The 26,657-nt window shown below is 41.1% G+C and overlaps 1 protein-coding gene across 5 annotated transcripts in view; it reads right to left on the minus strand.

Moving 5' to 3' along the window:
• DGKI (diacylglycerol kinase iota) overlaps positions 1–26,657 on the minus strand; it is a 508,012-nt gene that overhangs the window by 216,102 nt on the left and 265,253 nt on the right. For 2 of the 5 annotated variants that reach the window (XM_088832631.1, XM_088832628.1), the window contains exons 9-13: positions 25,425–25,550; positions 25,080–25,154; positions 24,468–24,566; positions 10,160–10,242; positions 8,236–8,296 (exon numbers count right to left, since the gene is read on the minus strand). In XM_088832631.1, the coding sequence (XP_088688757.1) occupies positions 8,236–8,296; positions 10,160–10,242; positions 24,468–24,566; positions 25,080–25,154; positions 25,425–25,550 (444 nt within the window). The remainder of the gene's footprint in view (positions 1–8,235; positions 8,297–10,159; positions 10,243–24,467; positions 24,567–25,079; positions 25,155–25,424; positions 25,551–26,657) is intronic. The other 3 variants (XM_088832652.1, XM_055421328.2, XM_088832644.1) reach the window with 2 other exon arrangements.

Raw genomic sequence — 26,657 nt, forward strand, 5'->3', positions numbered from 1 at the left:
GCACAACTTTCCTTCCAAGGAGAAAGCATCTTTTAATGTTATGGCTGCAATCACCATCAGCAGTGATTTTGGAGCCCAGAAAAATAAAGTCAGCCACTGCTTCCACTGTTTCCCCATCTATTTGCCATGAAATGATGCGAATCCTTGGAAACTGCTTAATCAAATTCAGTTAATTTGCAGATTTATTAACTGAAATACCCAGAGGCTATGTTATTTGTTCAAGACCAAATAATCAGAAGTGAAAGAAACAAGAGTCATAACCAGGTCTGCTGACCCCTTATCTGAAACCCTTTCTCCTCCATAGTGACTATTTTTTAGGATGTCAAACTTGCCTATCCATCAAGAAGCCTAAAACTGTGTTTACCTTTTAGAAAGGGGTAACACATTGCTGGCTCAAGGTGGGAAATTAAAATTCAGATCTACATTAGTGTCCACAAGTCCCCTCATTCCCCTAAACTGAGCGAAGAATCCCTAGACAAGTCCTCAGATTCCCACCCAGGGCTTCTTTAGCTCTTCTTTGACACAACATTCACTAAGCTTGCTATTGAAGTAAAAGGGGAAAAAAATGCCAGATGCTAAAGCAGTGATAATGACTACGTTGGAGGTTGTTCCTTGGCCACTGAAAACACAAGTGAGATCAAGTCAAAGCAGAGGCCTCTAATAAATGATGAGAAGGGGGTTAAAGGTCATGAAAAAGGACATGAAAACTCAGAAATCCCAACATTCTTCGCTCCCTGACTACAGCTGCAAACAGCCCTGAGTAGAACCAGAGACTCTGAGAGAGGAGGTGGAACTTACTGGAAATCTAATTCAATTTCCCATATACAGCAGGGAAAAGAAGACAGACTCTTTAACTTTTCTGAGAAATGCTCCAGCAGCTCCCCCTATTCTGATTTATACTCACAAGTCAAATCTAAGTTCTTTTAGGTAGATTTAAATTAGAAATATTTTTCTTGTGGTCCTTTGAAATAGGTCTGTCTTTTCTGGATAAAGATAATGCTATGAGTTCACACTTTGAACATTCTATTTCCCTTTAGACATAAAAATAGGAGGAAAAAAAAAGTCTCTGTGGATTAGAAACAAAGAAAGCACAGAGGGGCAAGCAGGGGAAGCCAGGAGTTTGGCTTCTATCTGATTTCAGGGGATAAAAGTTCACCCCTTGCTGACAGGAGACTGTGTATGAACCAGACTCCCTATGTGGTCAGAAGAAAAGAGGCCAAGAAGAGAGGGTGAGGAGCCACGGCCTGAGGCCATCATCCACAGAAAGCTGTGATGCCTTAGGGCTGGAGGGATAAAGCTTCTATTAGAGAGTTGAAATGCCCATGAGCTTGTTGACACACCCGAAACACTCCTGACCCAGGGCCAGGATGGGAGCCCTAACCACTTATAGAAAACCCAACTCGAGTCTCAGGATCCTGGAAACAATTCGAACTACCAGAAAAGATTAGCACAAGGGTGCAGAGAAAGAAAAGGGAAAAATCAAACACAGCAAAACATCTTCCTCTGAAGTCGAGCCTACAGAGAGAAATTCTAGATACCAGAAAGAACACTAAGAGTAAGACAGACCAGAAGGTCAGAGAATAATTTATAACCCATGAAACACAAATAATTGTCAAATAACTTTGAAATAAGTGTCCTATAACTTTCATGAATTGATAAAGTGTCTCCTAATAGATCTTTGACCAGTATAATTGTCCTTATTCTCACTTTAAGAATTGTTCCTTTCTTTTTCTTGGAAGGTTGCCAAGATTCCACATGAAACTGTGGTGTGATTCCACAAAATGGCAAGAGTCCTCTGGACCCTCTGACTCATCACCATCTCCTTTCCATTTTACACTTGGCCTAAATATAGGCTTTTCCAGTGTCTCAGATGTAAAGAATCTGCCTGCAAAACAGGAGACTCAGGTTCGATTCGTGGGTGGGGAAGATCCCCTGGAGATGGAAATAGCAACCCACTCCAGTATTTTTGCCTGGAGAATCCCTTGGACAAAGGAGCTTGGTGGGCTATAGTCCATCGGGTTGCAAAGAGTTGTACACGGACTGAGCTACTTTTGCTTCACTTTCAAGTATAAAAGGAAAACATATAGTTGATTTGAATGTAAAGGATCTTCCCCTTTCTTACCAGTTGATCTGGTTAAAAAAAAAAAAAAAAAACCTGCAGAAATAGATTCTCCTTTCCCCAATAGCCAGTTTGTTGATGTTCAGGTACTAAGTCGTGTCTGACTCTTTGTGACCCCGTGGATTGCAGCACACCAGGCTTCCCTGTCCTTCACTATCTCCCAGGGTTTGCTCAAATACATGTCCATTGATTTGGTGATGCCATCCAATGGCCAGTTAATCAACCATTTAATTTTCCCCTGAATACAAGCAGGCATCATCAATTACATAACCCTTGGAGTCATCAAACATCTCCTGCCTTTCACAGCACAGGTTTTTTTGTCTTGAATCCATATTACACTCAAAGTTCTTTGGCTAGTGTGGGTCTGGATCTTTCTTTCACACAACTCCTGAATAATTTTTCTCATCCAAGAGCTACATCATCACTACCCAACAACCATCTTCCCCAAAAGGCAACATAACCTCAGGAAGGCACAGAGATGGGGGGAGACTTGCTGTGTCAGAGGTCTGGCTCCATCACATACTAGCCAAGTGAGCTTAGGCAAGTCAATTAACCTAAGTTCTCTCCTATGTAAAAAGGTGTAACAGTATGTGCCTCATAGAGGCATTTTATCATTTAAATGACATAAAAACATTAATTAGCAGGTGCATGACAAATAGGAAACCCTAAAATTAACATTAACTGCTCTGACTTAAGCTATAATTTTTCTTCCTTTTTCTTTACTTCATCCAGTTTCCTAGAAGCAAAATGCATTTTTCCTGTCTCTCCACTTTGAAGTTGAGCCTTGAGTTTCACAGATCGATCCCTGCACTGACTACCAACAAGTCACAAAGTCTTTCACAGACTATCAAAAAAAGTAAAAGCCAAGCTGTACTATAGCAGAAAGGTGAAAGAGACAGGGAATGGGGGTGGAGGGGGTAGGGCGGTGGGGGGGAGAGACTACAGAACAAATACACCTACAAGAGAAGAGGCAGAAAAAATCCTCAGTAATAATCCACATCTCTGCCCCTATGAGAACAAAACTATATAAAAGGTCTTAAAGTCCAAAGCCGTTATCAGTGGCTCTCCCTTCCCAGGACCCAGGACCCAGGTCCTGCTGGAAGTCCAGATGCATATTTGTGGGCAGGACTGTGTGTGCTGGGAATTTTGCATTACCCCAAATCATCTCCAGGCGCACCTCTTCAATTAAACTTAATTAATTGCAACAGAGGACACATAGCATATTTCCTATCACAACTGAAGAATGGGCAGAGTCATTTTCCAGGTAGCAGAGCTCCTTCCTGCCTTCATGTTAGGAAAAGCAGGGCTGACAGATTTAGTACACCAGGGTCCTGGCTTCAGCCCTGAGCAAAGCAGCCCAGCCCTGAGGCTGCAGCAGTTGCCCGATGCTGCCACCTCCTGGCCACATTCAGCTATAACTCTCACCGGATAATTTTCCAAGTGCAGGCAGAGCAGTGTTTTTATTCAGCAATATGTTAGCTCGAGAACTGACTGAGGGGCGGGCGAACAGGACCGTGAATTGACATTTTCTTTGAACAGAGCGGGTGCACAACTGTCTTTCCTCATATTATTTGCAGGCAGAAAAGTAAAGGATTCTCATATGAAGAAATCAAAAGAACGAGGGAAACGTTTCTGCACCCTGAAAGACCATCCAAAGGCAGCATTTGACAACAAGGTTCCCTTTCTAACATGTACACTGCCATTCATCCTTTCGATATTTTTATATTTGCACTTAATAGCTTACAAAGTCACTCTAAGGTAAGATAAATGTTTCAAATCAGCGCTAAAGGAATTGAGAAAAAAGCCAAAATATGAGGATTTTTTAAAATACAATGTAGACTTTATGCTGGCATGAAGACAACTGAGGTTATACCACGGGCTGCTTCTCAAGAGAGTCTGGCATGTGGAGAGGTTGAGAGAGAAGAGGCATGTGGAACAATTTTCTTGTCCTGTCGATTAGAGGGAAATAGACCTTTCTTCCCTGTTCTGTGGCTGCAGTGAGCCAGGGCATGGGCGTGCCTTCTGTTTAGCATGTATCCTCACCTGGGGATGCCAACTGAACCAGAAATAAGCATGCTGTAGTTCAAGTCCATTTAACTCCAGCCCTTGGGAAAGACGTCAGTCAGCAGGGTTAAGGTTGGACCTTTGGGTCCAGCTCAGTTCATCAAGGCCAAGGGCAGGTAACAACAGACCACATTGCACCTCAAGGATCCTTAAGGAGGGGAGAGGACCTGTGAATTTTAGTGTCTCAGTTTGCAGACTCCTTGATAGTTAAGCAGCAGCCATGGGGAGCTGGATGGGTGGAAATGTGGTCGAAGAAAGCACAAAATGCAAATCTACCCCATAGCCAAAGACAGAATATGTCGAGTTTAAAACATGAAGATGTGAGATCATTCTGAGTTATTTTCTCTCCGCCTAGAGGTCAAAGATGGGACCAGCCCACTGGATACCTACAACTATGTGACCATCTTGGGATTCTGTAAACCAGTTACAAAGAGCCTGAAACTGTGGCGCTGTCCCCTAGAGCCACCACTGGCCAGGTGTGGTCACATACTGCTCGAATGTGACTAATCCAAACTGGAGGCGCTGTAAATTTAAACTATAGGCTGGTTCTGGAGACAATACAAACTGAGCATAAAATATCCCATCAGTAATTTTATACTAACTGTGTGTTGAAATGATAGTATCTTGGATATACTGGGTTAAAGAAAATATATTATAAAATCAATTTCACCTGCTTCTTAGTTTTTTAAGTGTCTTCTAGAAAACTTAAAATTAAAGACTGCAGCTTACATAATAGTTCTCCTAAACAGCAATGGTCTATACTAATACAATGCTACAGCTGTGAAGACCCTTAGGGATCCAAATGTGTCTGTTTTCAGACTTAGAACATCTCAGAAGGGGTTACGGAATTTGCCAAAAGCCACAGCAATTGTGGCACAAGAATCTCTCCTCTTCCAAGTGCAGTATATGCCTTTGTACTTTTTAACAGCATCAAATTAAAGTAACTCATATTGAAGCCTAAGAACTTTTTTCCAAAGTAAAGCAAGATGTCTGTATATTAAATAATACTTTGCATATAAACTGATGTGATTAAGAATTAACATATCCTCATCCCAACCAGTCAAAAGAATTCCATTCCATTTCTGATTCCTCCGAGAACCTCATTACTTAGAATTCTGACAACCTCTACAGTGATAGACATACTCAGTAAATGAAGGTTAAGCACCTGATGTCAAACAGATACCCAGCACTCAGGAATTATCCTTCATTTGCCAAGAGTCAAGAGTTTCTCTTCATGATTCAATCAGCAGGCCACTCCTTCAAACAAACACTCAAAATTAAAAGTTTCATATTCTAAACAGATCAAATTAAAAATGTTAATCACATACCTTGATAAACACATCATAAACCCCAGATACCTTTCACAGCACAACTTGTTTTAACAAGGTAAAATAAGATCAAATCTGGTTTTATATAAGGTAGAAGATATGCAAAGTTTTGATTCTACATGATTGGACTACACAGGTTACCACTGACAAAAATAATTCGCTCAAAAGAATGCATCAATTCTAAGGGAAATATACCACTTTTCATAGCTGTTGTACATATAAATGTCTACTGCAGTTGTGAACTCTGTAGCAGGATGTAAAAACTAAAGCTAGGATCACAGATAAGGTACCAGGGAGGAAAAAGCACCAAGAACATAAATGAGAAGTTACATCTGGGCTTCTGGAAGACCTAGATTATAGGTCTTCCAGATACCTAATTACGGTATATTTAAAGAAGAGATGCTAGAAAAGATAAGAAAGGCAGGAGAATCAGGTAGTCTGTATGTCAAGAAGGTGACATTAATGACACCAGAAAGTATTTCTAGAAATTCAACACTGTGATTGGATCTGCTCATTAAAACTCCTTATGTGTGTTGCTCATTAGCTGCTCAATTGTGTCTGGACTCTTTGCAACCCCACGGACTGTAGCCCACCAGGTTCCTCTGCCCATGGAATTCTTCAGGCAAGAATACTGGAGTGGGTTGCCATTCCCATCTCCAGGGGATCTTCCCAACCCAGGGATCGAACCCAGGTCTTCCGCATAGTAGACAGACACTTTACCATCTGAGCCAGCAGGGAATCCCAGGACTCATTCAGTTCAGTTCAGTTCAGTCACTCAGTTGTGTCCGACTCTCCGCGACCCCATGAATCACAGCACGCCAGGCCTCCCTGTCCATCACCAACTCCCGGAGTTCACTCAAACCCATGTCCATCGAGTCGGTGATGCCATCCAGCCACCTCATTCTCTGTCGTCCCCTTCTCCTCCCACCAAATCCCACTCATTCTGGGTTTTGTCCCATTGATGGCATGACTAACTCAATGGACATGAGTTTGAGCAAACTCTAGGAGATAGTGAAGGACAGGGAAGCCTGGCCTGCCTGCTGCAGTCCATGGGGTTGCAAAGAGGCAGACACAACTTAGCAACAATGATAAATCTCTCTCATTCTGGGTTTTGTCCCAGGCACTCTACTAGAACTATTCTCCTGAAAACCACCAGTTACCTCCTAGTCTCCAGATCCATAGTAATCCTTCAGTCTCTTAATAATATAATCACTGCCTGTCTAGAAACTTCTTCGGGGGTTGTTTTTCTTGATAAGACTACTGGTGATAAGATAGATAAGACTTCTGTCTTTTTCTCTTCTTTTAAAATTCAGCTCTGACTCCATAATTACAAACGTTTCACATGTGTCTGGACTTGGCTCTTCTCTTTCCTTTATGCTTTGAATTTCCATGTTTTCAAACATTTCTCTAATTTCAGAGAATACTTTCATACCACAAAACCTAGAGCAGTGCTTTCTGCACATACCTGCTGAATAGAGGGAAAAAAGCCGTGAGGGGGCTGGGGGTGGGCAGAGAGAGGTGGTGGGAGATGCAGGGGAGAAGGGGAAGTTTGGAAGGTGGAACGGCCAGTCCATGATGAAGCCCAAGATATGAAGATGGCACAGGCAGCCAATGCGGATTTGAAGTAACTGTCATTTAAGAGAGAGAAAGGACCCTGAATTCAGGATACCAGGGGTATCCTAACAGTCAAATAATTCTGGAAAGCACCATGTTAAACAAAGCGAAATAGGTTTGGCTTCTTTAAGACTTTATAATGAATTTTATAAGCTAATAATGTGCATCAGAGTCTCAAAGAATAGTAAACACTATTTTCTCAACTGAAAATTGTTTTCCTCTCCACAGAAAATCTTAAAGGACTAGCGGAATCACTGTTTAATTTCTTTCTGGTTGTGCTTATTAGTACATAATGTGTATTCAGCACAGCATTAAGTGCTCACGTGCTGTGAGAGATAAAATTAGAAGATTCTGTTGCTACCTTTGAGAATAAAACATTCCAATTAGGAAAATTAGAGAAAAGCCAAAGATAGTTCATAATAAAATCCTATGAGATCAGACTCTAAATACAGAAGAAAAGATACTGAACAGCAAAATCTAAATGTCACCATTCTCAATTATTTGCCTTTGCTAAATATAGCAACATAAGTAGAGGGCAAACTGAGAAACAGATGAGACAAACTGGGGGAGATACACCCGTGATATTAAACGTCAGCCCAATTCCATTTTTTTCTCCTAAAATGACTCCAAAGAGGACCAACTGTGATCTTTAAGACAAAACGTTGGTCAATATTCTAACTTTTATTTCCACGAGTAAAAAAAGAAAAAGCAATAATTCAATTGTGTATGCATATTTCTCTTCCAGAATTGTGACCAACTATTAAGAATATCTGGAAATAGGTCAGTTTCTGTTTTAAAAATCATTTAGTAATCTGTGATCTTCATTCTAGTGATCTGGCTAGATCACTTCTAGTGATCATTAAGATCATTCTAGTGATCTAGTGATCTTCATTCTAGTGATCACTTCATTCCAGTGATTCTTACTTTGCGAAACAGGGAAAGACGCAGGACAGGAGGGGGGAAACCGAATTTAGAAAGATCAAGACTGACTCCTTAAGGGCAATAACAAGAGTCCCTCCGAGGGAATGAAGAAAGACAAATGTTTTCAGGAGAACAGACGGCACACGGAGGAAACAAGGAAGAGAACCGGATTCTCTTTCAAGGACCTACCGTTCCATCCCCACCGCAGGCCAGAATCCGCAGGTTTGGTACCTTCCTATACAACTCAAGCCTGTGGAGGAAACAGGGAAAAGTTAACGAAAGAGCCTATCCCTGGCCACGGCAGAGAGCATTATTCCAACACACAGCACGAAAGAGGGGGAGAGGGCATGGGAAGAAAATGTATAATCATGACGATGGTGATACGTTCAAAACTAGTTACAAAGTGACTCGATCTGAGTGATCACAAGAGGACTGACTCCAACAATCAGATTAGAGGTTGGCAGCAAACACCGTTTTTAAGTGGCCAGTATTGGAACATCCTAGCGCTTATTCCCCATAACTCCTATTAATGTGTCAACTCACATTATTTTCCTCATTAGTGTCAACTTGCTTTTCTTTCCAGCCATTCTCCTCCTCCTTTCTCAAAGAAAACCATCATTAATCCATAGTCCTTATAAGCCTCTTCCTTATATTTGATAAGCTTTCCTCAGATCTATTTATTTTTCAGACTTATACTTCCCACTCTTAACCATAGAAAACCTTCTTCAGAGAGATGGGACACCCCACTAGCATTATTACAACTGCACCCACAATTCCACTCACTTGCTAATACTAAAACCTCCATTTATACTTCTCAGCCCCAAAAGGGAAGATGTACCGAATTTTCTTTATTTTGATTTTGTCTCCTTGAAATTAGATCTTTCCTGTTGTCTCTGAAGAAAATGCAATGACACTTCCCCTACTAAACTGCCTGCTGAAGTGAAGATTCTAATGGCTCTATTCCAGAAACATCATCATTTATTTATATCAAATGACATTTTTTCTGAAAACAGTTCCTGTCTTGCCATATTCTTCATGGTGATCTATGAAGTTATCTACCTAAAGTCTAACTGAAAATGATAAAATCTTAAGGAAAGTAAACATAAAAGGGCAGAACGCAGGATAGTAGATTTGCTTTAATACATCTGAATGCAGAAAAAAAAGTACAAGTCTTATAGCAAACTCTAGTGGCAAAGAAGTTCATAGATTAGAAGAATGACAAAAGAAATTAATTTTCATAATTAATGTTCTCCTGCATGCTTAAAATATATAATTTATCCATTTCATAGAGGAATATTATTTTTCTAGAAATTACTTGATAAATTCTCAGAAATTATCTGAGTGCTTCTTTGCTTCTGATATTACTTATTAAAAAGTAATTAGTAACTCTTTAGCTCTAAGGTTTAACAGATGAAATCTGAACTATCTTATTAGATGGGTTTTCAAAAGGGAACCAGACAACAGCAGAAACATCCCTGGCTCTTTCCTACCATACACCCTTCCACCAAAAGAAAGATATAAGTTACATGTCACCTATAACTAGACTTTATTTTTCACCCCTTTCAACAAAAAGTAGAGAATGAAATTTATGAGAGGCTCAAACAAGGGAACTAGAACTAAAACAGGAACTAGAATGTCTCCCCCACTCTGCTATGGAATCTACAGGTATAATCAATTCCTTCGTTTCACAAGTGGTCACAGATGCATATACACGCAATCTCTAAATCAAATAAACACATTCATAAACAGACCATGGCCATTCTCCACAAAGATACACTTGTTCCTGTTAAGGTACATCTCCAAAGCCGTACATGCAGAAGTAGAAAAAGGATGGATCCTTCCTCAATTCAAACTTGCCCCTTATCTACAGTTGCATGTGTCTAAGCAACAAACACACGAGGAGTTAATAACTCACAGCATATGCATTGAATGAAACTTAGCGAAGAGGGGAAACATCAGGTGAGGTTTTAGAGGGAAAGTAGTAGAGGTGAGCAAGTAGATGGAAGACAGAAAATACTTCATGATGTAATCAAATAATAAAGCAGGACCCCAAAACAGGACGATCTCACTCGCCTAACACGGTATGAACCACAGAGGGTATTTCCAGACTTACGCATCTTTCGGTCCTTCCTGAGAAAGGTCAAAGACTTGCCGCGGATTCAGGTACCACATGAACATCTGCAGCACTTTGGTTCCCTGTAACAACAACAAAAAAGGACAATAATAGGAAGAGGCTTCCAAATATTAGCTCCTCATTTAAAGAATAAAATAAATCCTGTTCTGAAAAATAATATCGAACAGTATAGAGTAGTAGTTAAAAGTCATGGGCTTTGGCCATCTCTATACATAGGTGACTGCTTACATTACACTCTTTTAACTTATTTGACTCTGAGCAATTTCTCTAACTTCATTAAGCTCAGCTCTCAATGCAGAGATAAAAATGCCTGCTTCACAGTGTGCTGTGTGCTAAGTCACTTCAGTCGTGTCCAACTCTTTGTGACCCTATGGACCATAGCCCACCAGGCTCTTCTGTCCATGGGATTCTCCAGGCAAGAATATTAGAGTGGGTTGCCATTTCCTCCTCCAGGAGATCTTTCCGACCCAGGGATCCATCCTGTGTCCCTTACATCTCCTGCACTGGCAGGGGAGTTCTTTACCACTAGTGCCACCTGGGGAGCACTTCACAGACTTGTTGCAAAGATTAAATACAGTGTGGATGGAATGCAGTTAAGTGCTGAATGATTGAGCCCTATTAGCTTTTGTCATCAAATTCATGAAAATCCACATAGGAGAGTTTGTCAACTTATGCAATTTAACATTAATTTTTATTTTATTGTGCAGATTACTACTGTCTTTGCATAATATAAAATATGGACAGTATTAACTAAATATAATTTTCTCGAAATAAATGTTTTTAACTACAGCAAAAGTATCTCAGGCTCCCCATTATTTATAATATATGATTTCTCTAGTTGGTGTTTCTAAAGCTTACTTTGACATTTTTCAATTTCCATGTCTATACCTGTGTCTATTTCTCAAAACCATTTCTGGAGTGTCTCGAGTAATTGCAACATTAATAGAGCTATCATCATGGCAAATACAAGGCACTTCTAGAGGTCATTTCTTAAAGTGAATTGAGCAAAACAATAAAAGAATAATTTTTACACTCAGTTCAGTTCACTCACTCAGTCGTGTCCAACTGTTTGCAACCCCATGAATCGCAGCACGCCAGGCCTCCCTGCCCATCACCAACTCCCGGAGTTCACTCAAACTCATGTCCATCGAGTCGGTGATGCCATCCAGCCATCTCATCCTCTGTCGTCCCCTTCTCCTCCCGCCCCCAATCCCTCCCAGCATCAGGGTCTTTTCCAATGAGTCAACTCGTCGCATGAGGTGGCCAAAGTATTAGAGTTTCAGCTTCAGCATCAGGCCTTCCAATGAACACCCAGGACTGATCTCCTTTAGGATGGACTGGTTGGATCTCCTTGCAGTCCGAGAGGTTAGGCAGTATCAAAAGAGGTTTAAAATTGAGTAGGGTGCCTCACTTTAGATCACTATCAACCACAGCAAATAATATTTGATTGACTGGACAGCATCTGTTGCTTCTAATTATAGTCCCTTAACTAGCTATCATAATTGCTCTTTCTTAAAAATATTCCTGTTTGTATTCCTATATTCTGTATTTGAGAGTCATCCTATTATAGTAAAAATAGCACGATACTTGAGTCAGAGCTAACTTGGATGTTCTAACTGGGTGACTGTGAACATTTATAATCTTGTAGAAATTCAGCATATAAAATACAGCAACATCTATTTCCCAGGATGATTATGAGAATTAAATAAATCAGTAATAGTTATATACCCAGCACAGTACGTGGCACAAAACAGGCCTTTGTAAATGTTAGTCTCTTTCTTTTTCACTCCTTGTTAATCTATTCATTAAATTACACTTGAGGGTGTGAGGGCTAAAGTGTAGTTTATAATTATCACATTGTTATGCCAGTTGTTGCAGAGGCCAATGGAGGTCTTTTGTTCCACATCCCATCCAAACCTATAATTTAAAAGTTCTGCTTTATCATGTGCTTGCTATAAATTTAGGAATAACACTCTATCCTTAATTATTACAACTAACCCAATCCTTCGGTTTCACCAAATGACATGCTTCCCTTCCTACAAAATTCAGACATAGGTTTAGATACATAATGGTAACTAAAAACTAGACTGCTTTCTTCTTTCCATACCAGGCCTTGGTATCAAGTCAGTTGCGATTATTTCAGGTAATCTTTTATGTTTCATAGGTAACACCAGAGTCATTTTAATGACCAGTTGGCTTATTAAAAACTTCCAACTGACTTGCTAGAAAATTAGTTTTTCACTTTTAGATTCCCAGGGCAATGTGTATTGTCAATGTTAATTACCCCCTTCTTGTCACCTTTGGCTCTGGTAGAGGTGCATTTCAATTTCAGCTTCTCTTACACATATAATACTAGGTAATTAATTAACACTTTTCAAAAAATAAAAATAAGAAGCATTGAGAAGGTTTTTTCCAACCTTCAAATTTCTCTAAAAGGTTTGGGTGTCCACACTGTTTTGGTTTTTGCCCATTCTATGTTAGGTAGAACACCTAATTGTCTATCGTTATCCTTTTGAAGGAGGATTATTTTTTAAGGCTGGTAAATTTTGCACCCCATGCTTTGAGGAGGCGCCACTTAAACGGTAGTCTATTGGAATGAGGCTCTCTGGAACTGAGCAGGGGTGACTTGCATAAACACGCAAGGCTGCCCTTTAAGTGTTTACCTTAAGGCATAATACAATTTCTTATTTTAAAAGTAACCTTTCTAAAATATATTCGTTCATGAAAATGGTCAGTGTCTGAATAACTCATTGCACTGTATGAAGTCAGTCTTGGTGGGTAAAGAAAAGAAGCCTAGCACACATTCAAGTCAGTTCTATTAATTCTGCTGTTAAATCTAGGATGAGTTACTTTAGGGCTTTAATAGATACAATTTATTTAATAGAATTGAATGGGTGGACAAGTACTAACTCACCAGGAAAAAGGTGATTTCTCTCTTTCTCACAGACAAGATTAAGTCTACTCCATCATTTACACAATTCACTGCTACTGTTGCTAAGTTGCTTCAGTCGTGTCCGACTCTGTGCGACCCCACAGATGGCAGCCCACCAGCTCCCCCGTCCCTGGGATTCTCCAGGCAAGAACACTGGAGTGGGTTGCCATTAAGTTCCAAATACTCTCATGGTCATCACATGCTATATGCCTTGCAAAAGCTGAATTTCTGGGCAAGAGGTTTTTTTTTTAGTTTTCTCTAAACAAAAATTTTTTTTAAAAAGGCTTATATATCAATTCTAATACACTGTTAAGAGTGTTCTCATACATAAGGTTGTAGCTGTAATACCTCATTGACCACAGAATTTTTTAAGATATCGTGAGATTGGATATTCCTATGGAATATTAAAACATTGTTCTTTGTAGCTCTAGGTGTCAGGAAACAGTGGGGCATCACAAAACAACTTTCAAGAAAATAGATACACTTTTCTAGACAGAAACAAACAGTATTCACCCAATCACCTGCTAAGGGCCAGGTACAGTTTTAGGTAAGGGAATCAGGAGATGGACAAGACAGAGAAGATTCTTGTTCTCAAAGGGAAGTTCTCTGAATTATTCATAGAATATAGTAATTTGGGGGTAAAAAGAATCAACTAAGAATGGGTCAGTTCAAACAGCAGCACATCAAGCACTAAAATTCTCATGTAAGGCTAAATGGTCTATGCTACTAAGCAAGCCTTGGTTTATATCACAGAAATATTTTCTAGATCATGGAAAGAACTGTCCATAAGAAACATCTGAGGAAAACCTAACAGCAGGAAGAGGTGAAGAAATCTCTTAACCCACACAATCCCAAAGGAATACCTGATTTATGCGATAAATCTGCCTTAGGCTCCTAACCTGTCTCCATGTGCACACCCAGGAGCTTGACACAAAATAAATTCACTCACTAAGCCATGAAATTAAAAGACGCTTACTCCTTGGAAGGAAAGTTATGACCAACCTACATAGCATATTAAAAAGCAGAAACATTACTTTGCCAACAAAGGTCCGTCTCATCAAGGCTATGGTTTTTGCAGTGGTCATGTATGGATGTGAGAGTTGGACTATGAAGAAAGCTGATCGCCGAAGAATTGATGCTTTTGAACTGTGGTGTTGGAGAAGACTCTTGAGAGTCCCTTGGACTGCAAGGAGATCCAACTAGTCCATTCTAAAGGAGATCAGTCCTGCGTGTTCATTGAAAGGACTGATGTTAAAGCTGAAACTCCAATCCTTTGGCCACCTCATGCGACGAGTTGACTCACTGGAAGAGACTCTGATGCTGGGAGGGATTGGGGGCAGGAGGAGAAGGGGACAACAGAGGATGAGATGGCTGGATGGCATCACCAACTCGATGGACATGAGTTTGAGTGAACTCCAGGAGTTGGTGATAGACAGAAAGGCCTGGCGTGCTGTGATTCATGGGGGTGCAAAAAGTCGGACACGACTGAGCGACTGAACTGAACTGAACTGAAAGATGGTCAATGCTATGTTGAAGATGCCAACTGAAATGTATCAGTGGCCAGTGGAGATACTCAAAGCCCAACTGTGGGAACTGGATGAAGGCTTTCAAGACAAAAAGTCTTGAAAGATGAGTAGAGCTAACCATTTGTCTTTAGATGAAGTAGACAAAAATGTTTTAGGCAGAACCCATGTGAAGCAGCAAGACATATCATGGAAAAACTACATTCCTTTCAGTCTTTGGACCATAAGGCCAGGGTGGTAGGAGATGAAACTGCACAAGTGAGTTGCAGATTAATTCATATCGAACAGGGGTTCCCAACTCCCAGGCCACGTACCACCTGTCCACAGCCTGTCAGGAACCAGGCAGCAAAGCAGGAGACGAGTAGCAGGTGAGCGAGGGAAGCGTCATCTATATTTATAGTTGCTTCACTCATATTACCGCCTGAGCTCAACTATCTAGTTGAAGGAAAATAAGCTCAGGGCTCCCACTGATTATGTATTATGGTGAGTTATATAAATATTTCATTATTTATCACAGCATAATAATAATTGTAATAAAGTGCACAATAAATGTAATGCACTTGAATCATCCTGAAACCATCTCCAAACCCACAGCCCCACAGTCCAAGGAAAAACTGTCTTCCACGAAACCAGTCCATGGTGCCATCAAGGTTGGGGACTGCTGATATAGGCTATGGAGCTTGGGCTTTGTTTTGCAGGAAAAGAGAGTCCCTGAAGTGCTTGAATTGGGAGAACAGGACTTACATTTTGATACATCAGTATAACTACAGACTAAGGAGCTAGACATCTAGGCCCTAGACCTATCAAAGGGGCTAGATGGCTTGGTTTGTGCTATACACTGATGTCTATTCTCTAAAATTCCCCCTCAACATGAAGGTAGGGCCTTTGGAAATGGCACACAAAAGACACGCAACATCACTAATTATTAGAGAAGTGCAAATCAAAACCACAATGAGGTTATTAACTCAATGGTCAGAAAGGCCATCATCAAAAAGTCTACAAACAATAAATGCTGGAGAGAGTGTAGAGAAAAGAGAACCCTCCTACATTGTTGGTGAAAATGTATATCAGTGAAGCCACCGTGAACAATAGTATGGAGGTTCCTCAGAAAACTAAAAATAGAGCTACCATATGATATAGCAGTTCTACTCCTGGGCAAATATCCAGAGAAAGGCTTAATTTGAAAATATATACGGACACCAATGTGCACAGCAATACTATTCACAATAGCCAAGACATAGAAGCAACCTAAGTTCCATCACAGATAAATGAATAAGGAAGATGTTTTATATATATCAGTTCAATTCAGTTGCTCAGTCGTGTCCAACTCCCTGCAACCCCATGAAGCGCAGCATGCCAGGCCTCCCCGTCCATCACCAACTCCCGGAGTTTACCCAAACTCATGTCCATTGAGTTGGTGATGCCATCCAACCATCTCATCCTCTGTCGTCCCCTTCTCCTCCTGTCTTCAATCTTTCCCAGCATCAGGGTCTTATCCAATGTGTCAGCTCTTCCTATCAGGTGGCCAAAATATTGGAGTTTCAGATTCAACATCAGTCCTTCCAATGAACACCCAGGACTGATCTCCTTTAGGATGGACTGGTTGGATCTCCTTGCAGTCCAAGGGACTCTCAAGAGTTTTCTCCAAACCACAGTTCAAAAGCATCAATTCTTTGGCACTCAGCTTTCTCTATAGTCCAACTCTCACATCCATACATGACTACTGGAAAAACCATAGCTTTGACTAGACAGGCCTTTGTTGACAAAGTAATGTCTCTGCTTTTTAGTATGCTGTCTAGGTTGGTCATAACTTTCCTTCCAAGGAGTAGGCGTCTTTTAGTTTCATGACTGTAATCACCATCTGCAGTGATTTTGGAGCCCCAAAAAATAAAGTCAGCCACTATTTCCACTGTTTCTCCATCTATTTGCCATGAAGTGATGGGACCGGATCCCATGATCTTAGTTTTCTGAATAAATGCATGTATATACATATATATATATATAAATGTGTGTATATATATACACACACACAATAGAATATAACTCATCCGTAAATAAGGTCATTTGCAGCAACAGGGATGGAACTAGAGATTATCATATTAAGTGAAGTAAGTCAAAGACAAATATCATGTGACAGCACTTAGATGTAGAATCTAAAACTGTAATACAGATGAACTTATTTACAAAACAGAAACTCACAGACATAGAAAACAAACTTATGGTTACTAAAGGGGAAAGGGGGCAGGGGACACATTAGGAGTTTGGGATTAGCAGATACAAACTATTACATAAAACGGATAAACAACAAGATCCTACTGTAAAGCACAGGGAACTGTTACTCAATATCCTCTAATAAGCCATAATGGAAAAGAATACACACACACTGAATCACTTCACTGTACACCAGAAACACAACCATGTAAATCAACTATCTCTCAATAAAAAAACAGTAATGGTGTTTGATTTATGCTTAGGTTGAGCACAGTAGAAAACAACATCTTCACTGAGGTTGTTTGTTCAGTATTTAGAAGCAGTTTGGGGATTCAGATTTGAAGTTACTTCTTATTGTCTCCTCTTTCCTCCTACCTGGGTTGACTTTCCCTGGCCTGACTCAGGACGGGTGCCCCCGATGTGGGAAAGCCTATCCACGGATAGGGGTGCAAACCTGGTCAGTATGACCCTGTCCACAGACTGAACATCTTTTCCTCCTATAACCTGCTGATAAGCCCCCAGAGAACTCTCATCCAAGGGTCCAACTCATGCCTCACCTGAGCCCTGGGATTTCACACTGAACAGTGTAAGCACCCAAGGTCTGGACCCGTGACTCTAGGACTGCCTGGCTAGAATAACTAGCGGTCAGATCCCCTGCTTACAGGAAATAAAGCCTATATTCTAGGAAAACTTGAAATGAAGCCTAACCTACAAGAACACTGAATCACTACGTTGGACACCTGAAACCAATATATTATAAATCAGCTACAGCTCAATTAAACGAAAGACATCTGCCTAACCATGAATGTATAATCTATGTCACTGAAGATGAAATTTGTGGAGTGTGAAGGAGACCCAGTGTGAAAGCAGGAAACATTGAGAGACATCAGAAAGGTCCATAAGACTCAGGTACAAGCATGCCAATGAGTCAGGGGCATCCAAAAAACATTAAGTGTTCAAGTTAAAGCAGAGATATGTGTAAGCAGTGGGGGCTCTCTCCAGCCCTCAGGTTTCCACACTGAGCAGGGGATCACGCAGGAGTAAAGTTTATCTTTCTTCTTTTCTGCAGGAGATGACACTAAAGTTGATTTCGCAACCCCTAACTCTAGTGAACATTCCCTCACATAGCTCAGATCCCACCAGTAACAGACATACCACCAACCTCCAAAGCTCTGCAGAATACCCAGCATGTGTCTACCTAAGGGGTTAGAAAAAGAGACAATTACCGTGAAGCACCTGTTTAAAGGAGGCTTCTCCGGTGGCTCAGACGGTAAAGGATCTGCCTGCAATGCGGGAGACCCGGGTTTGACCCCTGGGTCAGAAAGATCCCCTGGAAAAGGGAATAGCAGTCAACTCCAGGTTTCTTGCCTGGAGAATTCCATGGACAGAGGAGCCTAGTGGGCTGCAGTCATGGGGTTGCAAAGAGTCGGACAAGACCAAGCAACTAACACACAAACACATCTGTTTAAAAGAAGTCATTGTTTAAAAAATAGGATATAAAAACCACCCCCATGGTCAGCTCAGTACCTTCCTGCCAAGTGTTGGAAATTTTCTGAAAAAAAATACTGAAGGGAAAAAAGAGAGCTATAGGCATTTTACTTGCCAGCAGATGGCGATATAGTCTAGTTATTTGAAGAATAGCTATCTAAGAAGGTTTTGTGTGTGGGGGTCTAAGTCTGAAGCCTAACCTTCAAGAACAGAAAGGGGTAGGGGGAGTACTTTCTATCTAGACACAGATGAGCAAGACAGATCAATTCTTAAAAGGCAAAAGCCCTGATTTAACAATCAAAAAACAGAGTCCAGGAGACCTTCCTGACCCAGGGATAGAACTCATGTGTCTTGCATCTCGTGCATTGGCAGGAGGATTCTTTACCACTAGTGCCACCCGGGAAGCCCCATTCCTCTACTCATCACTGTAAACTCCTGCGAATCAGCGTGGTCTCCAAGCCACAGCAATGGTGGTGCCAGGAAGCTTGTCAGGAAAGCAGGATTTCAGAGGCACCCCGACTCACTGAATTAGAATCTGCATTTTAACATGATCCCTAGGTGATTCATGCACACAGAAGCTTAAGAAGAAAAGAGGCCATGATTCTTAACACTTGCTAGACAAGAAAATCATCTAGGAGCTTAGACCAGTTAAGGCGCCCTGTCCTCACAGGTCTTAGCATGGGGTGGAGCGGACATCACTGTCTTTAAAGGCTGCTGGGGTCTTAAAGGCAGTGGGAGTTGAGAACCACTTCTCTGGGCTAAGAGAGGAGCCTCCTTGAAGACAGTAAGGACTAACTGAGATGCTATTTTTCAAACAAAAAAATAAACCTTCATCTCCAATAAATTCTCACCTGCTGGGCTCCTCACACAGGCCCAGGTAATCTCAGAAACCCTGATATGACTCTGATGATGTGTCCCTAAATGAGTTCCACAAAAGACTGATGTCGGAATTATCTGAGACGCTCACCAGCGGCGTTCCTGGGCCTCACCCCAGACACACAGCACCAGATTTTATAGGGCAAAATATGTCTTAACAAGTGTTTCCATGGGTTTCATTTACACAGAAATTTGAAAACTACTGGACTATAAGAGGGGAGAGTAAGAGGCACATATTCAGATAGAAATTCCCTGGACTGAACCCTAACGTCAGGATGAAATTTCCTGAATTTTCCCAAAACTGAAAATTTCCAGATAAAGGTTCTGATGAATGGCATTTCAGAGGCTGTCTGAGAATGTCAAACAAACACAGAGGTCATGTTATTAATCTCAGCTTGTCTCTAAGGTACTCCCTCTCGAAGGAGAACACCACACTATGGAAGGTGTGAGCACAGAATGCTCCCCAAGGAGCAACTCCAGGTAAGAAAGCACAGGCACAGCCTTCCCCCATTTCATTCCTGGGATAACCTGCTTTGTTTCCACAGCCACCCTCTGTTCTTCTCTGCCTCCTGGTCTCAACTGTGGCTCCTTTGGGTCGGAGACTCAAGGGAGCTGAGGAATAAGCAGCTCCGTTCCTCTGATTCCGTTTTGTCAAGCGGGGTGGTTTACTCCTTCCTCTGACTGCCCCCATCCTACAGCTGACTCATGCGCAGTGTGAAGGGCACGGGATGGCCACAGTTAGACCTGAAAGAGGAGTTAGGTCACCCCTGACCACGACTCTGCCTTGCTCACCACAGCTGGGGGTGGGGGGCGGCCAGAGGGGTGCCATCCTAACACTGAAGAAGGAGCTGTAGATATACGGAGGTCAGTTTGAAAGATTCTAACTACAGATGGGTGTTTGGATTTCTCTACAGCTCTCTCAGCATTTCAGGTTGTGCTTCAAAACAAGGTTCTTTGTATTTATTATGCTTAGTAAAGAATTAGAGGGACTTTCCTGGTGGTCCTGTGGCTGGGACTCCAAGCCCCCAGTGCAGGGAGGTGGGGGGAGGGCCTGGGTTGCATCCCTGATCCGGAAACTGATCTTAAATGCTGCCAAAAAAAGGATTTTTAAAAGGATCCTAAAAGAAAGGATCCTGCACTCTCCAACAAAAGATCCCACACACTGCAGTGAAGAATGAAAGCCCCTGTGCCACAACTGGGACCCAGCAGAGCCAAATAAATAAATATTTTTTTAAAAAAAAGAATTCTACTTTACAGAGGAAATACGCAGAAGTTTAAAGTTACGTATTATTCATTTTGACTTGCTTAGTCACATTTCTGAGAATCCTAGGTACTCTGGAGGTGACCTCATTAGGGCAATGCATTCATAAGCCAAAGTGCCCAAGTGACAGCAAAGTCATGAAGCTTTTTGCTTCTAATAACAGGCCAGTTTTAAAACCTGAATACCTCACTGTGATCTCAAATTCTTCAAACACATTTCAACATCTTTCCCAAAATAACTCTTCCCTTTTCTGAAAAATGCATTGATAACAAAGCCACTTTCCAGATAATCAGCTGGAAAATCTTGATGCTTTACTTCCCTTTAAGTATCCCATTCATCCCCATGCCCATCTATCATCCACACATCCATCCTTTAGCCCATAGGTCTACCCATCTATTCACTGGTCCAGCCATTGAGCTCTCTATCCAATTTTTTAAAAAGATTATTGAAGCATATTTGATTTACAATGTTGTGTTAATTTCTGTTATACAGCACAGGAACTCAGATATACATAGATAATTTATATATATTATTTTTCATATTCTTTTCCATTATGCTTCATCACTGGATGTTGAATATAGTTCCTTGGGCTATACAGTATGACCTTGTTGTCGAGGGAAAGATTGGGAGTTTGGGATTAGTAAATGCAAACTATTTTACATAGAATGGATAAACAACAGGTCCTTTAATTTATGCTAATAAATAGCCTCCTGACTTATATGTATTCTCAATGTGTCTAATTAATCTGCCATCATATTACTCCTTTACTGAAAAAAATTTTTTTTCAAAACTAAAAAAAAAACCCTTAAATAGCAAAAAACAAATTTTTATTATATAAATCCAAAATCCTCAGCCAGGATTTAAGACACTGCTCCACAAGTTCTTTCTAATTTTTAATCACATTTTAATAACTTAATATGCATGCTCTACCCATTATATTGTGCTCAAAATGAATCACTTTCATCACAACATCCCACCTTCTACACACACTGCTGGTTAAGCAGTTACAGTTCATTCCTGCAGCCTATGTACTAGAAATCACAGGTTCAGAGGTGCAGCCCCTGGCATCAACGAAGCCTGTATCTCTTCGGTACAGACACACATAGCAGACACAGTACAGGACTCAATGCTGCAATTTACATGGTACACATGTGTGCCACGGACTTCAGGAGCAGAGTAGACTCGCCAAGTAGTTTTGAGCAATTGTTCAGAGAGGTGCTACTGAGCAGTCAAGGATGAACAGGAATGTGATGCTAGAGAGCGGAAGAAGAGGGCAGGACCCTACTTTCCTCTGCACAACCACGTGGTGTCCATCTTCTGTTTCAGCCACTTCCCTGACACCATTTCCTGATCACTCCCAAGTGACTGCTTGCCTCTGAAATTACACAGCACTTGTGATCTGATCCACTCAATTGAGAATTCACATCTCCTTAATGTTGCTCAGATTCTTTTTCCAATTTGCCCCTTTTGTGTCATTAACAAACACAATATCCTTGGAAAATTCACTTCTGCTTCCTTGAGCTGTTTTCTATTTAGTGAAAGAAGAAACAATCTTAGATCATCTCTGAAGTCCCTGTCTTTAATAATTTATACAGAGATTGAAACAGGAACAGGCTGTGTCTAAACTGGACTGCCCCCTCCTCAAAAGCAGAGATCATCTACAATTTTCCAAATGCCTTAAAGGAAAAGCTTATAAGAATTTAATTAATGCATTTTACATAGACTCTTATGATAAAATGTACCTGACATTAATCAGCATGTGGAGCTCAGGTGGCCAAAATCATGGAGTCATTTACATTAAATAACTGCACTGTGTTCCATGGTCCCCAACCACACCCTCAACCCTAGTTGAGGTATTGAAAGACTAGACCTAGAGAGGGAGGAAGATTCAGAGAAAACTGAACTTCACTCCCAAGAATTTTTCAAGAGGTAGTTTTAGGATCACCATCATTACAACATGAAGATCATCACTCAGTAAATCAAAAGAACAGGATGTTAAAAACAAATTCTCTACTTACAACATTTCTTTTCCCTGTTCTCTACAACGTTAATATAGACTTTTAACAAAAAAATTAATATTAAGAATTTGGGGGGGACTTCCCTGGCAGTCCAGTGGTTAAGACATTGCCTTCCAATGCAGGGGGTATGAGTTGGATTCCTGGTCAGGGAGCTAAGATACCACATGTCTCATGGCCAAAAAAACAGAACATAAACAACAGAAGCGATATCGTAACAAATTCAATATGCTCGGTCAGTCAGTCTTGTCCAACTCTTTGCAACCTCATGAACTGTAGCCCACCAGGCTCCTCTGTCCATGGAATTTTCCAGGCAAAAATCCTGGAGCAGGTTGCCATTTCCAGCTCGAGGGGATCTTTCAACCCAGGGATCAAACTTGAGTCTCCTGCGTTTCCTGCATTGGCAGGTGGGATTCTTTACCACTGCACCACCTGGGAAGCCCCAACGAATTCAATAAAGTCTTTAAAAATGGTCCACATTAAAACAAAAATCTTAAAAAAAAGAGAAAGAATTTGGAGGTTTCCCTGGTGATCCAATGTTAAGAATCCACCTTGCAATGCTGGGGACACCTATTTGATCCCTGGTCTGGGAAGATCCCACATGCCACAGGGCAATTAACACCGGCTACAACTACTGAGCCTACACCCCAGAGCCCATGCTCTACAAGAGAAGCCACCGCAATGAGAAGCTTATGGCAACTAGAGATAGCCCCCACGTGCTGCAACTCGAGAAAGCCAGCATGCAGCAATGAAGACCCAGCGCAGCCAAAAATTAAGTAAATACATGCAGAAAAATAAAAATAATTTTGAAGAAAGGAAAGGGGGATAATATTTCTTTAAATGAGAAGCTTTACTATAATTAATATGACCTGGAAAATACCCATTAGCTTTACTAATAAGAACAAGCATTATCTTGGGTCAATCTTAATTCTATGAATTTCCTACTTATATGAGGTGACTAAAACAGTTCTAAATCTTTAAGTTGCTTAGCATGACACTTCAGGGAATCTTGTCTCAAAATGTAAAATGTCCACTTAGTGGACACAGGAAATATCATCCAAACTCGCATGAAAGTCACAGCAAAATCAGAACCCACAGGGAGTATTGACAAGAAGCCTCAGAGAGTGGGACTAGAATTAGATGAGGAGACAAAGACCTGGATTCTAGAACAATTTCTATCCTTTAAAGAGCTGTGTACTTTAAATATGTTATTAAATTTTACTTTTCTAAGGCTATTCGTTATCCTCAAATGAGGTTGATGTTAATCATTCTATAGGACTTGGGCAAAGACCAAATGAAACCTGCGAAAGGTGATATATTTTTGGTAGCCTTGGTGGTGTCTGTTGTTCATGATTATCATGGATAATAAGTCATTATTCTCTTTCCTCTGAAGACAGGGGAAAACGTAGTTAAGTCTCAATTACAGTAGAAAGAAACACAGGTGGTGGTTCAGATGGTAAAGAATCTGCCTGCAATGCAGAAGACCCGGGTTCGATTCTGAGGTTGAGAAGATCTCCTGGAGAAGGGAACGGCTACCCACTGCAGCATTTTTGCCTGGAGAATTCCATGGTCAGAGGAGTCTGGTGGGCTACAGTCCATGGAGTTACAAAGAGTTGAACATGACTGAGCAACAAACACACACACACAAGCTCATGAAGGGCTTCCTAACTATAGGAGTTGAGAAAGCTGAAACACTTAAGAGTTTGTAGCATGAACTTTCTTGAAAATCTGTAAGGAAAATGTTAGCAATTAGGATTTTGACACCTCTAGTGAAGCTTGACGTGGAAGCAGAGGGATAAATACTAGAACCTCAAGGTTTCGCCTGGCCCTGTCAAGTGTAAGTAAAGCCGTGCCTTACTGGAGAAACTGGCTGTCTTCCAATGCTAGGAGTCCCACATAGTGCTATTTTACTTGGTGTCAGGAAATGTGTTTTCAAGAAAGTGTTGAAACTTTCAAGTGAAATTCAAGAAAACCGACTTACCTGGTTGCCTCCACTCTTGGGGTTCACGAACACAAGCAAAGGTTTCATGAGCGGAGAAGAGATTGGTTTTATCACAAAAGGACGACCTTTGTTTTCCTGCTAAAGAAAGAAAGCAGCACTATTGAGACACACATCCACAACTTGAAAAGCAGCCCCAAAGCAATGAAAGTGAGGTATTTCTAAAACCACTGCCCCTCGCCACCCCATCCCCCCAAATCAAAATATCCCCCAAAATACACTGTATCTTGTCTCACGGGCTTACTCAACATGAGAAAGTGTCTCAAGCTATAACTTGCCCCCAAGAATTTAGCCATGATCTGTTTTGTTTTTTTTTATAGGCTTGAAGTGTTCTAGATACATTCTAGCTCTCATCTTCATCATCTTTGGGACAATACTTCCACAGACAAGAGCAAACGCTCTGACTCTCAAGTGGCATGAGGTTTTATGTATATATTTTAAAGGAACAGGCAGAATCCCAGTGTGGTTAGGGTATGGTGAAGGAGAGTGGCGGGAGATACATCAGAAAAAGGAGCTCAGGCCAGGTCGAGTCAGACAGAGGAGACGCTGGAGAGGAAGGTGGATTTCCCTGAACCATCACCCTCAAGCACTCACTTCAGTTCCTCTTTTGCTGGCTTTTCTTTTAAAGCTTGTTCTCTTCTTCTTCCGATTGGATGCCTTCAGGGAGTTCTGTGGGGAAAGAAGGGACCCCTGAGCCAGGAGGCTGATGGCCCGCGAGCGCACCCATGCAGGACCATGGAGAAGGTGACGGCGGCACATGCTGTACGGCAGGGCATGCTTCTCATGCTTTGACACTTCCAAGCCACTGCTCATGGGGAAGCCACACACAGAACCCAGTCGCGTGCTTCAGAGTGAGCGACTGACTCCCCACCCCACGGAGAGGCAGGGAGTTAGGACCCTGGAGGCTCTCATGGACTCACATAACAACACATGTTATACCTGCCAACCCTCCCAGTAAAAATGGAAGAATCCCAAATTCTCTGAGGGGCTCCAGTCTCCCGCCCAACCAGGTCCGTCTCCCGCCCAACCAAGTTCAAGAAGTTCATCTCCTGGTATGGAGATCACCTATGTGGAAATGTAAAAAAGGAGGCCATTTTTCACGTTTTGCTTTTTGCTTTTTTTTTTTTTTCCCCCTCTGTTTACTTTTTTATAGGAGATGACCTGTTCATATAAAATGACTCAACCCCACTGAAATGTTATGATCCAAGTCTTCTATCAGCATTCATGGCTTGGTTTTCAAAATTCAAAGAGTCAAGTTACTTATGATAGTAGAGTGGCAGTAACTGCTCTTCCTTTTTCTGGCTAAGGACCCACTGGTTTTAAAAAAGTTCTCTTTCCCTTGGCAACCTTGATCTTTTTCCTCTCACAGAAGCGCATCCAACTTGAAATACAGGGACCCCAAATTTACTTTCCCTGTCTTTCTCTTTCTAGGGAATATATGGACCACAACTCTAATTATTTCAGCTATTTACTCTTAATATTTGATACAGATGCTTTGAGAAGAACCTCTTTCTGGGATCAGTCACAGCTCCCTGGCTGAAGGCAAGGCAAAATCAGATTTAATTAGTGGAGAGTCAATAGTTAATTAGATGGCCATCTTCATAAAGGTAAGCTATTGCTACCACAACATAGATGTTTTACAGTGTTGAAAGCCTGAAATACAAAATTTTTAACTTAAAAGTTCATATAAGTATAGACACATGCATTGTTTGAGCAATTAAATGTTTTCAAACAGCTTGAAGACACTTAGATTCTCAACACTGTATTTTTCCTAGAGCATTCAAAATAAATCTTTTAGCCTAGTCATATATTAACACATCCAAGTTAGTAAGACTGAAACTATTTAGCTTTTATTTTACTTGTATTTGGACCAAGAAAAAAAAAAAAGTTGATTTGTGGCCTGTGCTCACCAAGGATGAAGGAAACTTTCTTGAACCATCATTTGTCCCAAGGTTTTCTTCCCCTATCAGATTAAAAGAGTCTTCAGGTTCTCTGAATCTCACCAGAAAAGAAATCCAGAAGTTCATGGGTGTTCGCGATGCCAGGTGATTTCTCATCACTCATTCTAGACTATAGTTTTCCTGCAAATAGATCTCCAAGTTTCCAAATTCCTCTTTAAATGGATCTATCATCATGTCCCTCTTTGGGAAACTTCTGCATTCTTTGAGTATT

This window comes from Moschus berezovskii, chromosome 3 (assembly GCF_049115385.1).
Source record: "Moschus berezovskii isolate FMDL1 chromosome 3, NW_MosBer_1.0, whole genome shotgun sequence".
In the NCBI taxonomy this organism is placed as follows: Eukaryota; Metazoa; Chordata; class Mammalia; order Artiodactyla; family Moschidae; genus Moschus; species Moschus berezovskii.